Source organism: Chlorocebus sabaeus, chromosome 16 (assembly GCF_047675955.1).
Source record: "Chlorocebus sabaeus isolate Y175 chromosome 16, mChlSab1.0.hap1, whole genome shotgun sequence".
In the NCBI taxonomy this organism is placed as follows: Eukaryota; Metazoa; Chordata; class Mammalia; order Primates; family Cercopithecidae; genus Chlorocebus; species Chlorocebus sabaeus.
Genome location: NC_132919.1, coordinates 54,179,309 through 54,195,088, shown reverse-complemented (window position 1 = coordinate 54,195,088; position 15,780 = coordinate 54,179,309). Strand labels below are relative to the sequence as shown.

The window sequence follows — 15,780 nt, the reverse complement described above, 5'->3', positions numbered from 1 at the left end:
GAGGGACAATGATCAGGATACAAACCCAGGCATTGGAGCAGGGAGTGGCAACCCTCTTTGGGTCCCCTCCCATTGTATGGGAGCTCTGTTTTCACGCTATTAAATCTTGCAACTGCACACTCTTCTGGTCTGTGTTTCTTACGGTTCGTGCTGAGCTTTCACTTGCTGTCCTCCATTGCTGTTTGCCAGCTGTCTGCTGACTTCTACCCCTCCGGATCTGGCAGGGTGTCCACTATGCTTCTAATCCAGTGAGGCGCCCATCGCCACTCCCGTCCAGGCTAGAGGCTCACCATTGTTGCTGTGTGGCTAAGTGCCCAGGTTCGTCCTAATCAAGCTGAACACTGGTCACTGGGTTCCATGGTTCTCTTCCGTGACCCCATGGCTTCTAATAGAGCTATAACACTCACCGCATGGCCCAAGGTTCCATTCCTTGGAATCAGCGAGGCCAAGAACCTCAGGTCAGAGAACAAAAGGCTTGCCGCCATCTTGGGAGCTGCCCACCCCATCATGGGAGTGGTTCGCTACCATCTTGGGAGTGGCTCGCCACCATTTTGGGAGCTTTAAGAACAAAGACCCACCTGTAACAATGGCTCTTGTAATCAGTGAAGGGAGATGCCAGCTTGGCCTTAAACCCCAGGGCTGGGTCCTCACCACGTCCAAACAGGCTGGATCTGCTTACTCCCTGCCAGGAGGAGGGAAGCCAGTGAGAAAGGTATTATTGTGGTTCATCGTGCACCAGAGAGTGGAGACTATATCAGAAAAGGCCCCGCATGATTTCCAAACTGATCTTTTAATTTGGAGGAGGACCACGGGCGGTGAGGATGCTGGGATACAGGTCCAGAGGTTCACCCTCTGCAACGAATCACACATCTTTTCTTGGGCCCACACAAACCAGTTGCTCCTCTGTTACAGGAAAAGGGTCCCAATCCAGATCCCAGAGAGCGTTCTTGGATCTTGCACAAGAAAGAATTCAAGGCAAGTCCGCAGTGCAAAGTGAAAGCAAGTTTATTAAGAAAGCAAAGGAATAAAAGAATGGCTACTCCACAGAGCAGCCCCAAGGGCTGCTAGTCACCCATTTTCATGGTTATTTCTTGATGATATGTTAAACAAGGGGTGGATTATTCATGCCTTCCATTTTAGACCATATAGGGTAACTTCCTGACATTGCCATGGCATTTGTAAACTGTCATGGCGCTGGAGGGAGTGTAGCAGTGACGACAACCAGAGGCCACTCTCGTCACCATTTTAGTTTTGGTGGATTTTGGCCAGCTCCTTTACTGCAATCTGTTTTATCAGCAAGGTCTTTATGACCTATATTGTGTGCTGACCTCCTATCTCATCCTGTGACTTAGAATGCCTTAACTGTCTGGACATGCAGTCCAGTAAGTTTCAGCCTCGTTTTACCCAGCTCCTATTTAAGATGGAGTTGCTCTTGTTCACATGCCTCTGACACTTCCAGCTCTTCCACTCACGCACATCTTCCCTGTCTTGGGGCAGAGGGCAGTAGCCTCGTGCCCTGAGGATTCTCAAAGGTCCGGGGTCCCCCGAGAAGCTCCATCAGAAGCCCCATCAGGGCTCTCTGCTGTCTCTCTGAGGACAGATGATGGCTCCCCAGGACGCTTTCCCTTTTAAGCCACCGGCAGAGTCCAGGCACTTTCATGGGGTTGAGAGTTAGAAGGTCAGAGAGCGGGAGAGAATCCGAAGGTAGGTTCAGGGTTACTGTTTTGCTCAGTTCTGGATGGCCAGGCCCTCACTCACAGGCCCCCTTCCAAAAAAGCCATGCACCTAAGTTTGTATTGGGACTTCTGTATTATTTTTCCCAAACGGCGCTCCCCACGTTGGATACACCTCCGGCCCCCAAAATCTGGATCCACCCTGGGAAGGGACAAACTGGGGGCAGCCGACCCACAGACGGCCAGCGGGGAGTCCGACTGGCCTTGGTATCTCCAAGCGAGGTAACAGCGGTCGCCCCTTGCGTCCCTCCCGCTCCGGGGCGCATCGCACCCTGCGTGCAAAGCCCAGCACAGCCGCGATCTCGCCCCCGCCCCGCGCAGGTAAACAGCCGCCAGCCGCCCGCCGCCCGCCCTGCAGGGCAGCCTGGGGACCTGTTCCCGGCGCCACGCCCGGCGCCCCGGGGAGGTCCAGCCCACAGGCCCCACCGACTGGGCGCCGCGCCTCGGGAACGTGCACCGGGGCAGGCAGCCCGGCCTCACCTGGCCCCAGCGCGGAGCCGGATCACACCTGCCTGCTGGGTGATCCGAGGGCATTCGCAGAAGGGGAGGGACAAGACCTGGGAAGGGACGCCTGTGGCTCAGAAAGACCCTCAGGCAGGACCGGGCGTGGGGTGCGCTGATAAAACTTTCTGGAGCTGTATAATTCACATCGCAGATTTGTCCCTTTGCCTCAATGTAAAAGGAATGGGAAACAACAGCCGCTGGGCTCTCATTTGCTTCCAACTTGCACAGATTCAACCACCAATTATCCGAGAGGAGAGGCGTGCAGGGCGTTGGGCCACGAAACTGAAAGCTACAGGCGAGTCGCACGGGGGAGGTCACTTTCTGCATCCTGGGCCTCCACGCCCAACGAGAACCCACCCCGCCATTGCGTTCCCGTCCTCACAGATAAAGACAGGATAATAATATCTGCCTCACCGGGGATTCAAGGTAGTGGTGAGAGTGTAAAGCCCCCGGTCTGGTAGAGAGAATACCTGAGCAATGGCCTTCCAGTCCCGTCTTCAGCACAGCACGACGAAAATGTCTTCTGTTAGGACCCCAGAGAAGATCCAGACGCTGACACCTGCCCCCACTTCTCTACTTCTCATTATACCCGTCACCTGGAAGAAGGGTCCATTCAAAGCAAAGCCTAGAGCCAATGAGTTGTTTCTGCCATCAAACAGTCCATGAGGCCCAACAGGCAGTCCTGTTTTTTTTCTTTCTTTCTTTTGTGACAGAGTCTCACTCTGTCGCCAGGCTGGAGTGCAGTGGCAAAATCTCAGCTCACTGCAACCTCCACCTCCCGGGTTCAAGTGATTCTCCTGCCTCAGCCTCCCGAGTAGCTGGGATTACAGGTGCACGTCACCATGCCAGCTAACTTGTATTTTTGGTAGAGACGGGGTTTCACCATGTTGGCCAGGATAGTCTGGATCCCCTGACCTTGTGATCCCCCCACGTCGGCCTCCCAAAGTGCTGGGATTACAGGCTGAGGCAGGAGAATGGTGTGAACCCGGGAGCTTGCAGTGAGCCGAGATCGCGCCACTGTACTCCAGCCTGGGCGACAGAGCATGACTCCTCAAAAAAAAAAAAAGACACTGGCAAGCTCAAGTCTGAAGTTATCAGCTGAAGGAAGAGACTTAAACCAAGCCAAGGGCTTCCTATGACAGTTCTGAAATATCTTCTTCCCTCTTGAGTCCATATAACTGAGAAAACATAACGGCCAGGCACCGTGGCTCATGCCTGTAATTCTAGCACTTTGGGAGGCAGAGACAGGCAGATCACTTGAGTCTAGGACTTTGAGACCAGCCTGGCCAACATGGTAAAAATCTGTCCCTACTAAAAATACAAAAGTTAGCCGGGTATAGTGGCGCATGCCTATAGTCCCAGCTACTGGGGAGGCTGAGGCACAAGAATTGCTTGAACCTGGGAGGCGGAGGTTGCAGTGAGCTGAGATCGTGCCACTTGCACTCCATCCTGGGTGACAAAGCGAGACTCTGTCTCAAAAAGAAAAAAACAACAACAAAAAGAGAAAACCAAAGGTAAAATTTGATCCAGAGGACTGGCCAAATTTCTACACTGGTAAAATCATGGCCTTGCTAAAGAAATTTGGAGTATTGATCAGGAAGGGGTAAGACCCAGAGAACTGAAATGGAGACAAATGAGAGGATTTGGAAAACCTGAAGTTCTCTGAATCACCAATCCTCAAAGAGCCTCCTCTGTCAGCGGAAACCCTCTTCTCCAGTCTTCTGAAGCCCTTCGTAACGACACTACCATTTCTTTGCCTCCTTTGCAGTCTCACTGCAAGAGCAAGCCAGTTCTCCTCATGCATTACCCTTGACTGTCTCCAGAATGGACAGTTAGATCTCAGCACTTCAGAATGAAGGAAAATGGCAAGCTCAAACCAGCGAGGATAAGGATTAGAAACCAATGTGATTTCAGATTTTCCTAACTGAAGGTGCTTAATAAATGGGTGGAAGGATATCATTTTACACTGGTCTGATGTTGTTGATATACGTTGCAGAGATTCGGGATTGACTGTGTTGGCATGAGAAGCTGGGAGTAACTTCTGAACTGGACTGACTACTGGACACCAAGTGATTATCCCTAATGTATTACATGTCATTTGCAACCCAAGTTGTCCATCATGTACTGAGTCATCTGACACACCCATAAAATCCCATTACCAACTGGAAATGGCTTATGTGGGAATAGCCCATAACCAGGTACTGAAGGCATAAGTGCATTATATGCATAGGTAGTTCATTCCCTGTGTGCTTCCCCGTCACCCCTTTATCAATCTAACACTGGCCTCAAGGGGGGTTTCCCAAGAGCCAGTGACTAAGAGAGGAAAAACCACTGAGCCTCATTTACAGATAGCTTCACACCACATGGTCACCTACCTTCTTTTTTTTTCCTTTTTTTTTTTTTTTTTTTGAGATGGAGTCTCACTCTGTCACCGAGGCTAGAGTGCAGTGGCATGATCTCAGCTCACTGCAACCTCCGCCTTCCGGGTTCCAGCAATTCTCCTGCCTCAGTCTCGAGTAGCTGGGACTACAGGTGCATGCCACCATGCCCAGCTAATTTTTTGTATTTTTAGTAGAGAGGAGTTTCACCGTGTTAGCCAGGATGGTCTTTATCTCCTGACCTCGTGATCCGCCCACTTTGGCCTCCCTAAGCGCTGGGATTACAGGCGTGAGCCACCGCACCCGGGGCCCTACCTTCTAAATAGGTGACTGTAATGTTATAGTTCAGTGAGGATAGCAGGTGAGAGGGAGAACCTCCTGGGGAGGAGAATTTGAAGCACATAACTCTGTCCACTTTGCTTGAAAGGAAAGAAAGTTTGATGCAAGAAGCTACACCAACTTCTGAGCAGTGTAGATGGGGGGTTCTGTTCAACTGGTCACAAACTTGAAAGAAGAATGACTGGAGGTTTAATGACAGAGGAGAGGCGCGGGAAGTCATACAAGGCTTCACTTCTCAGAATGGGCCAAATTTGAAAATATTTGTTTCTTGAGTAGACCATCATCCAAAATACCCACATGGCAAAAGCTGATAATAATTAATTGAACCAGGCCATCTGCTTATGTCTGATGATTTCTTTTTCCAGACACATCATTGCTTCCTCAACTGATTCATGAGCAGAAGAGGCCATGCTGGCAACACAGGAACTGTGATGGATTCAACCACTTAGGCTTTCCATGATCAGGGCAGACCCAGCCCCTTTGTGCACAGGGTTTATCAGTGACCACTCCTGAACCCCGCAACTGACCAGACTCCAGGGACACCATGGGCCACTTCGTTGCAGACTGATGACTTTGGACCCCTTCCATTATGGAAAGGGCAGTGATTTCTTCTCACTAAAACGGGCTCATGTCTGACTTTGGAATTGACCTCTCTGCCTGTAGATCATCATGGCATGCCCTACAAAATTGCTTCTGATCACATAATTCACTTTACGGTGAAAGAGGGAAAGCAATGGGTGATACCCTTGTCAATGGATCCTGTCACCCAGAAGCAGTCATCTGTATTCAGCTGTGACATGATTTATTGAAGATTTCATTTCAGGACTGAGAGACAATCATACCTAAGGACACTGAACTATCATCCTTTAAGAGGCCTGTTTGTTCTGAACTAGGGAACATCACATGGTGCTATTTCTCCCACAGCCAGACTAAACAGGTCTGGAGGAAGGGGAAGTAGGGACGGTGCAACTTCCATCTTACTTAATAGCTCTCACTCTTCAACTTTTTCTTCCACCAATTAGCGATTTTAGTACCGAGGAAAGAAAGGTTGCACCATTGAGGCAGCTGGCCACTGGGGTGGCTCCCTTTGGAAAGGGGATATAAAGTGTTTGTATGAGTAATTGTTCCATTAAAGCAGACATTTTTTAAAAAGGTGAAATTTGGGGAATTAGAGTGAATATAGATGCTGAACAGAAAAAGAGTGATATAGCAATAGTCTGGACACGTGGGCTGGCCACCTGGAATTTCACATGCTGTTAGGTAAAAAAAAGTGGGTTGACAAGGCTGGTTGCAGTGCCTAGTCCTGGGAAAATGCTGCTGTACCATGGGGGACAGGCCAGGGTGGCAGCTATGAATGAAACTCAAGTGGTCCTCTTAGGAGCCGCGTCCTCCCCCTCCTCCAAGGGTGGGAATTAAAGGAAGACTGTTGCCATCATGCATATAGGCAAGGCCACCTTGGTCTCTATGCCCTTAGGAAGGAGGAATAGGGTCATGGTTAGTAGGTCACACCCCAGTCATCTGAGGTACTGGCTGAAGACAGAGCATGGACTTGGAATGGAAACTGGAAGAGGGAAACCTAAACATCATCCAGGGTCTCTTCTCTAGGGCAGAAAATGAGAGCTGTAGCCTCTGCTTGTACTTCTTGTGTTGTGTGTAGCCTGAAATATTTTAACTCATTGCCTCTCTTTCCTCTCTCTTTATTCGTTTTATTGTATATGGGGTGCACGGTTATGGTTATGTAACTTCAGCTCAAAGATACAGAATAATGTGATGGGCTTTAACCCACGGAGGAGGGGTATCCATTACTCAGAGACTCTGAGTACAGGAGTTGAAAGACATTGGGGTAACCCCGTTGGAAAGGGATGAAAGAAGTTTATTGTATGAGGAATAGCTACATATTTTAAGCAAGAGTTTTTTAAGTAAAGGTAGAAGAATTGGAATATATGTTGATATTAAACAGCAAAAGAGTAAGGCTTTAATGAACTTAATAAACCCTTTTTTTTTTTTTTTTTCTGTTTTGGCTCTGCACCATATGAACTCATTCCCAAATTTGGAAAATCCACTATTATGCGAGTCTTGGGAAGGGGCAAGATCAACTAGTTCACGGGCACAGGATCTAAGCCCTGGCAGCTGGATGTTCTGATCCAGAACTTCGAATGTGGAGCCAGGACACAAAGAATCCAGCTCAGTGGAGTTTGTTCTTGTGGCGGCAGTGGTGGTGGCATCAAGGTACAGCAGTTTCACTGGTGTTGTCCAGGATCTAGGGACCAGCTCTGGGGGCCGTGGCATCTAAACCAAGCTGTTTTCCAGGCATGACTGGGTCATGGCCCCATACCTGTGGCTTTCTTAGATCCAACCCCTTTTCAAGCCCGATTCTCTGAAACAGCCTGTGAATTCCCTAATAGCCTTCCATTCATTCCCTTTTCTGTTTAAGTAAGCTGCTGTTGGATGCTGTTGTTGCAACCAGTAATCTGACTAGCCTCTTCCCATCTGAGCTCTTCCCTTTGCCTCTCCTAGTGTTGGGTCAGGGAGGTGTTAGTTCCAACTTTAGTTAGCTCTTTTATGATCATCCTTGCCAAGAAGCAGCTTTAAGAAGTACTGAATGCAACACGGGTCATCCACAACATCCCCTTTATTGATATTAATCACAGTTATGAGGTCTTGTCCATCAGTAAGCACAATTTGCATTATGTGGAACTACATACAAAGACATAAAAATAAAACATACATACACCAACCACCACACCAGTTAATCTCAACCAATCAAACCTCTGAATGTGTCTTCAATTTTGATCATCAGTGCTTTGGAAGAACATACATAGACCCAGCCCAAGGTTGGCCTTTGGGGTCTGAGAGCATTCACAGAGCAGGAGATTCAGCCATGGAAGCAACTGAATGTGTAAACTCTGAGAGCAGACACTGACAATGCAATGCCTGCATACCTGGCTCCTGGGCTGCCTGCCTTCTCAGCAGAGCCCACTCAAAGTCTCACGTGTTCCTCTAACCAATGAGGACGGCAGGCCTTATCTGTGTTTGAAGTGGACAGGTCAGTGTGACCCCTGTTGGAGAAGCTATGTAAGAAGGAGTAGGCTGGCTTTTGGTCTAGTTTGACTCATTCTTTATAGGGACATTTCAGAATGATGAGTTGGCTAAAATTTACTTTAGAGGGGAAATGTAAAATTACCTCTTCTTTTCCCATCCCCTTCTTCCTTTCCCATCCTGAGCCCTCTGGCAAGGCCTGTTGCAGCTCAAGAGGTTTTGGTCAGATTACAAGTTACCAAAGGGTCAACAAGGAAGGACCCATTGCAGATTCCAAAAGTCTTTCATTCACTTGAGTTAACTGAAATGGCTCCTTCTTTGAGTAATTGAAGAGTTTGAGTTCTAGCAGTTTGCTGGTGTCTCCAAGTCTCTTAGAAAAATGATGGCTATAAACTTATCAAAATAAATGCCTAAGAAATTTGGAAAGCGTGACAAATGGCCTTGCTCCTGGAATCCATTGACGGCAGAGGCTTCCGATCAAACCCACACTCTGTCTGTCTTCTTTCCACAGGGCTCACTGTGAGTTCACAGTTGTCCTCATCCCCTTTCCTTCAAGAATGTCAATCTTTGCCAAAAAAAAAAAAAAAAAAAAAAAAAGCCAGACTAGCCAGTTTCCTTCCCTTTGTCTGTGTCTCCCTCCCACATAGTATCTCCTTGGGGGGAGGTAGAGGAAGGCGTGCTCCCCTCTGGGCTGGCTCAGCCTTGGAAGGTAGCTTGCTATCTTTATGATGCTCCAGTTCCAGCATTCTAGATGGGTAAAGGCTCAGCAGTGATGAAGCAGGAGGGGCGGATGAGACGTGTGCTGGCCACTGTGCCCTGAGTCACTAGGCCACCAAAATGCTTAGGAGATAGAAGTTAGCTCGCTTCTATAGGTGACCTGGAGGAGTTGGGAGGGAGATAGAAGTTCCCAAAGCAGAGATTTCCCTGATCTGGAGTTCCTTGATAATCCCACTGAAGAGAGAGTCCATTCAGTGGCCAAAACAAAGAATCTGTATTTCCATAACACCTTAAAATTCCCCGTTAAATCAAAAATCTCCCTCAAAGCAAAGTAAAAATGGTTCTATTATAATCAGAGTCAATCAGGATAATGAGATGAAGAAGACAGAAAGGAAAAAAAGTTTTAATGTGAAGAAAGAGGCTTGTGGTACCATAGAAGCCAACCACTGCTGTTTCCTCATTTGGCCTTTCCTGGGGTCCGAAGCGTCTCAGCCCTAGCCCAGGCCAACGTCCAGTGACATCATCACTACAAATCCCAGGATGGAGGCCCAGGATGCCAGTTTCCCATTACCACTGGAAGAGAAGGACAGGGAGAAAAGTCAGACCTTAATGCTCCCTGAGGCCACAGCTAGGCTGAAGGCATCCTCTGCAATGTCCAATTCCAAGAGAAATCACACTACCATTAATAATGGTAACATTTACTGGGGCTTACTATGTGACAGGCAAACTAATGAACTCATGGAACCCCAAACAGTAACCTCATGAGGTGTCATAATTATCCTCATTTTACTGGTGGGGAAACTGAGTCAAAGAGGAGTCACTTGCCCAAGGTCACCTATGATGGTTCTGTGGTCCATGTGTGAGTGATAGAGGGGTGATAATTTCTTAAAGATATTATTTAATCTGGCCTTGTAAACTAGCCTCAAAATTATTCTTCTATAAAAAACAAAATAGGCTGGGAGCAGTGGCTCAAGTCTGTAATCCCAGCACTTTGAGAGGTCGAGGCAGGCAGATCACCTGAGGTCAGGAGTTTGAGACCAGTCTAGCCAACATGGTGAAACCCTGTCTCTACTAAAAATACAAAAATTAGCTGAGTGTGGTGGTGGTTGCCTGTCGTCCCAGCTACTTGGGAGGCTGAGGCAGGAGAATCATTTGAACCTGGCAGGCAGAGGTTGCAGTGAGCCGAGATCACGCCACTGCACTCCAGCCTGGGTGACAGAGAAAGACTCCGCCTAAGAAAAAAAAAAAGAAAAAGAAAAGAAAGAAAAACAAAACAATAACAACAAAAAGAAACAAAGCAAACCCTTACTCCCACCTGGTCTATAGCTAGCCAGTGAAGACATGCATGTACCACCTTGAATGACATTTTAGAGCTCACCTCTCCCCTCATTCCAGCCCCAGAGAATCGAGAGAGAGGATGAGAGAGAATATATACAAATCATAGTCTACTGAATCAAGGGACAGGGGGCAGGTGCATATGCCACTGCCTGGTGTCACCTCATTTCTTGACCCACCTGCCCTTTGCTTCTTTTCTTTTAGTTTCAGAGAGCACGGTTGAGGAGGGAGTGGGGACGATCTTGAGAAGGCAGAAAGGGGAGGGAATAAGGAAAGGAAAGGCAAATGAAGAAAGAGCATATTCCAAGGGTGGGGTCCCAGCCGGGACTGGGACAGGGACAGACAGGAAGGGAAAGTTCTCCAACCTGATCTGGGCTTCGGGGATGATGTCGTCCATGACCACATAGACCATGGCACCGGCAGCAAAGGCCAGAGCATAGGGCAGGATGGGCTCAGCCAGCACCACGGCAAAGGCACCAAAGACCCCGGCCAGAGGCTCCACCATGCCGCTCAGCTGCCCGTACCTAAGGAGAGAACAGAGACATTTACCACTGCAGGGGCAGGCAAGCAGATGCTCCACGTGCCCAGGCTGTTGGCGCAACCCTAGCACACAGATGCATGTCATTCTACGTCATATCTGAGCACAGCAGTGCAAAAGCACATCACTGTTTTGTTGAAAGAAGCCCACATGGAGATTGCTGAGGACCTGATATCAGACACGACCTTGCCCTCACTCACCAGAAAGCTCTCCAGGTGGAGAAGCCTGCCCCTCGCAAGGGAAGACTGACAGCCAGGCCCTCGGGGAAATTCTGGATCCCGATTCCAATGGCCAAATTCCTGAAAAACCAAGAAAGCATATGAAGGCTGTTGTCTGGAACATGTGCCCATACAATGGGAGTCCCTGGCTGAGGCCCAGACCTCCTTGGGTGCTAGGAAGCCAGCAGGAGACCTGTGACCTGCAGTAGGAGAGGAAGGAGAAAAGTCAGGACGTGTGTGTAGGTAAAGAGCAGGGGCCGCAAGAGGCAGTGACGTGAGCCCTCTACCCGTCATGCTGTCCTGGATCCTGGGCAGGTTCTGTCCTTACAGTGCTTTGCTATGGCACAGAACACACTGGCTGGCTTTCGGGGTGCCCTGAGTTCTGCCACGTGGCTGTATAACTTTGCACTTCTCATTTTACTTTCTACACCTCTGTTTCTTTTTTCTTTTTTTTTTTTTTGAGATGGAGTCTCACTCTGGAGACTCCAGGCTGGAGTGCAGTGGCATGATCTTGGCTCACTGCAACCTGCACCTCCCGGGTTCAAGTGATTTACAGCTAATTTTTGTATTTTTAGTAGATACGGGGTTTTACCATGTCGGCCGGGCTGGTCTCGAACTCCTGACCTCAAGTGATCTTCCTGCCTTGGCCTCCCAAAGTGCTGGGATTATGGGCATGAGCCACGGCACCCAGCCTACACCTCCATTTCTTATATACAATTTGGGGACAACAATATCTACCATAAAGGAGTGCTGAGTGACCCAATGACCCAATAATGCCTGTCACATCCTGGCATAGAGAGGTGCTCAATACATTTTGGTTTCTGTTCTGTTACAGCATGGAAATGGGTATATCACATTTTATCCAGAAGCAACTTCAGAAATGAGACAAGGAAGTGCAGCTGCCGACGCTGATGGTGCCGCAGATCTGGCTCTGGGCTCAGCTTCTCCATGGGCTCTGCAGCTCTGGCACCATCGCTGCATTTCTCTGGGCCCCAGTGGTGCTCACAGTGATCTTCTCACCTCCTGCCTCTGCAGGATAGTGAGGGGCTGTACCGATAGATGTCTGTCTTTAAGAACCTGCTTTCTGCACAAACCAGGCATTGGAGTGTGAAAGGACGGAGAAGCAAAATGGGATGCGTACCAATGCAATCTGTGACCGCATGCCTGTCCTCAGGGGGCTTAGTATTTAGCCATGGAGACAGCACAGCCATGGACATGAAGAACCTTCATTGTGGATGCTGCAAACACAGCAAATCAGCCAAAAATCAACTTGCACAGGAAGCAGAGGCATGATCGGAGGGAAATGGGGTCAGTCCGAGTGCCTTAGCAAGGCCCTTTTGCACATGAGACTCTACCTTGGTTGGACAGGTCCAAGGAGCAGTCCCGCCATAAGGGCCATCTGATCCACAAAGATCTAAAGGGCATGAGAAGAGGGTGCCACTCGGCAAGCAATGCTGGTGTGTGGCCCAAGGGAGTTATGGGTAGGTTAGACAGAGAAGGGAAACTCCACCATCACTGACTTTCAGGTCAACTGGCTCATGTCCATCCATCTTGCTGCCAACAGGAATCCACCCATTGCTCCAAGGGAGTGTTGTAGACTGGAAGCTGGGCCCCCCTGCCTATGGCCTGCCCAGGCTCCCAGGACTGGGACACACTTGTGGCCCTGAAGATCCTGTCGGGTCTGATCCGGCTGTGGCCCGAGTTCTAGCCTCCAGCAAAGAACACCAAGGCGAATCCCCAGTTTAGCATCCGACCTCCATTTTGTTTCAGGGCTTGGCCTTCATCCCGTTTTTACCTTTATCCCCCCAACTCCTGCACATGTTTCATCAAGGTTCGTAGTTCCAGATACCTCAGGAAGAAGCAGCCCGCACCTCGAGTCTGCCAGTCAAGTCAACTCTTAGGAAAAGAGCTACCCTAACACAGTCTCACACCTGTCACCACTTAGCTCACATGTGGTTCATATAATTAATGCCCATCCCATCACTTTTTGACCAGATCACAATGACCCCCTCAGCATCTACCCATCAGCTTAAAATCTGCCCCCTGTGCATGACAGCGTTGAGAGCCACTGGCCTAAGCCGACATCAGAGGAGGTGAGGATGAGGAAAGCAGTCCAGCTCACCTCCCTCCCAGGAACCCCTTCCCTACTATCCCAATTCTCAACACAGGCTGGGAGCCGAGGACACCTGTGGCCACTACTGAATACATCAGGAGCCTGTAGCCAGGGTGCTGACTGTATACAAGATCTGATTTAGAGAGCTCTGGAGGAGATCCGGAGCAACAGAGGACAGGAGTAGCCAAACAGGTGGTATTCAGGGATGTGGATACGTAACAGAAGTGATGGAGAATAGTGAGCACCCCGTGGCAGGGATGGTCCCCCTCGGGTGGGGTGGGGGGAATGAGCCCTGAGCTGACGTTGGAGCTGCAGGGTCTAGACTGGCTCGGGGGTGGAAAACTGTGAAGAGGGACAAATGCAGCCTCCCCAGGGGGCATCTGAAAAGTGATGGCATCTTAAAAATGATCAGTTCCTTAATTAAGGAAATATTACGGTCTCTTGGGGCTGTCAGAGCCCTTGAAACTGTCTCTCCAACCTGCAGTCAGGACTGTTCATGAAGTGGAGTGGATAGACAAGAAGATACCCAACCACACCAGCCCAGGACATGTCCACAAAAGCTGCGTCCCTCAGCGTTTCCCACGAGCCTCCCCAAATCCCTGTCTATGTCACCCAAGTCTGTGCTCTCCTTTGACTTCTTAGAGAAGGGCTCAGACATGCTCCAACTTCATCCCTTGATCTAGCGGGCAGCAAACTTTTTCTGTCATGGGCCAGATAGTAAATATTTTAGGTTTTGCAGTCCACTGAATCTCTGTTGCAACCACTCAACTCTGCCATTGCAGGTGCAAAAGTGGCTATGGACAATATATAAACCATTGAATATGGCTGTGTTCCAATAAAACTTTATCTATACAAATAAGTGGGGGGCCAGATTTGGCCCATGGGCTGTAGTCTGCTGACCCCTGCCCTGATAGCTCAGTGGCTGCAGAAAGATCTGACAAGATGAAACCACAGACCCTGGACACTGCAGACCCTATCTCTTCTTATGTTCTCATGGCCATGCATGTGGTAGTTGAAGTTTGGGCTTTGCCGTCTGACTTCTTCTGTCCAAATCCCGGGTCTGTGCTTTGTTAGCTGTGCTACTTTCCATTTCTCCACATGTAGAATTTGAAGAACAATAATACCCACCCTCACTTCACAGCATTGCTGATATGATTACCTGGGATGGTCCCTCTCAAGCTCTTAGCACATGGGAGCTGGTATGCAGCAAGCACCTAATCAATGCCTGTCCTGGGGTGGGAGTGAGTGTTATCACTGAGGTTGCAGTGTGAAATAACAGAGACAGGGACTTAAGGCTTTTCCAAGAACTCATGGGTCCTCTTTCCAAGAGAGACTAAGATTTTCTACCCTGAAGCCAAAACTCATTCCTCTGCAAAGCTCTGCTTCAAAGAGACCTGGGCTTGGCTGTTTTGCTTATGGCTCATCTGGGCTTGAATTCCCACCGGCACTCATTCATTTGATCTTGTTGACACGTGTGTGAGATTTTTACATCACTTGTAAGATTTTGGCGAGAACCATGGTACAACCTGAAGGCATTTCAGATACTGTGTTCTTGTATACTGGTTGGTCTGTTTGGGTTGTACAGAAACTCCCAGGAGATGAGGACTCTTGCTTCTCCTGGGCTGACATCCTTCCTCCTATCATCTCCAGACGCCCCTGAGCCCCAGTAGATGCCTGGAGGCCTGGAGGCTGGACGCTTACCTGGACACAGAGCAGGGGAGAGCTGCTGGAAGGGAGTAGGGGGCATTCTGATGAGCCTGGGCTTGACTCCTCTCTTGTGTGCTTTTTTTTTTTTTTTTTTTTTGAGATGGAGTCTCTCGCTCTGTCATCTAGGCTGGAGTGCACTGGCACGACCTCAGCTCATTGCAGCCTCCATCTCTGGGGTTCAAGCGATTCTCCTGCTTCAGTCTCCTGAGTAGCTGGGATTACAGGCATGCACCACCACACCCCCCTAAATTTTTTTTGTATTTTTAGTAGAGACAGGGTGTCAGAATGTCGGCCAGGCTGGTTTCAAACTCCTGACCTCAGATGATCCACCTGCCTCAGCCTTGAAAAGTGCCGGGATTACAGGTATGAGCCACAGTACCCGTTTTTTTGTTTTTTTGTTTTTGTTTTTCTTTTCCCTTTTTTTTTTTTTTTTTTTTTTTTTTGAGATGGAGTCTGGCTGCGTCGCCCAGGCTGGAGTACAGTGGCATGATCTCAGCTCACTGCAACCTCCGCCTTCTGGGTTCAAGTGATTCTCCTGCCTCAGCCTCCTGAGTAGCTGGGATTACAGGTGCCCACCACCACTCCCAGCTAATTTTTGTATTTTTAGTAGAGATGGGGTTTCACCATGTCAGCCAGGCTGCTCTCCAACTCCTGACCTCAGGTGATTTGCTCCACTCGGCCTCCCAAAGTGCAGGATTACAGGTGTGAGTCACCTCACCCGGCCTGCTGCACTTTTAAGTATGGAAAGCTCCATTGGATAATTGAGCCCTGGGGGTCACCTCTGAAGATTTTGTCCTGGGCAGCTGGGGGCAGTTTTACACTTCCCTGAGAAGTGCTTCTAGGAGGTGAGGCCCTGGGCAGGAAGTCAACTGTAGCTTACATATCCTCCACATAGTCTTGATCTGTCCTAGTTCAACAGGAGAGAAGGATTTGGAGAAATTAGACAGGATGAAAAAGGAAATCTAGCTAGAGATGTTTAGGAAAAAGGTATTATTCTGGTCCCTTGTGTTTACAGTGTGTGTGTGGGGGGAAGGGTGGGGCATAGGGAGTGAGCGGGTGGCCCTGCTTAGCCACCTTGCTGTTCCTTATTTTCTGGGTCCCTAACATGTCTTCCTAGCTAGTCTATGGGGCAGGACGAAAGGGTCAGGAGTTCTCTTCC

At 49.1% G+C, this 15,780-nt stretch overlaps 1 protein-coding gene across 14 annotated transcripts in view; it reads right to left on the bottom strand.

Annotated features, from left to right (window-relative positions):
- Positions 1-7,568: 7,568 nt before the first annotated feature.
- Positions 7,569-15,780, bottom strand: part of SLC39A11 (solute carrier family 39 member 11) — a 563,219-nt gene continuing 555,007 nt past the window's right edge. For all 14 annotated transcript variants that reach the window (XM_073005074.1, XM_037993737.2, XM_037993738.2 and 11 more), the window contains 3 exons: positions 10,784-10,882; positions 10,411-10,569; positions 7,569-9,283 (listed from right to left, as the gene is read on the bottom strand). In XM_073005074.1, coding sequence (XP_072861175.1) covers positions 9,205-9,283; positions 10,411-10,569; positions 10,784-10,882 — 337 coding nt within the window. In that variant the 3' untranslated portion in view covers positions 7,569-9,204. The remainder of the gene's footprint in view (positions 9,284-10,410; positions 10,570-10,783; positions 10,883-15,780) is intronic.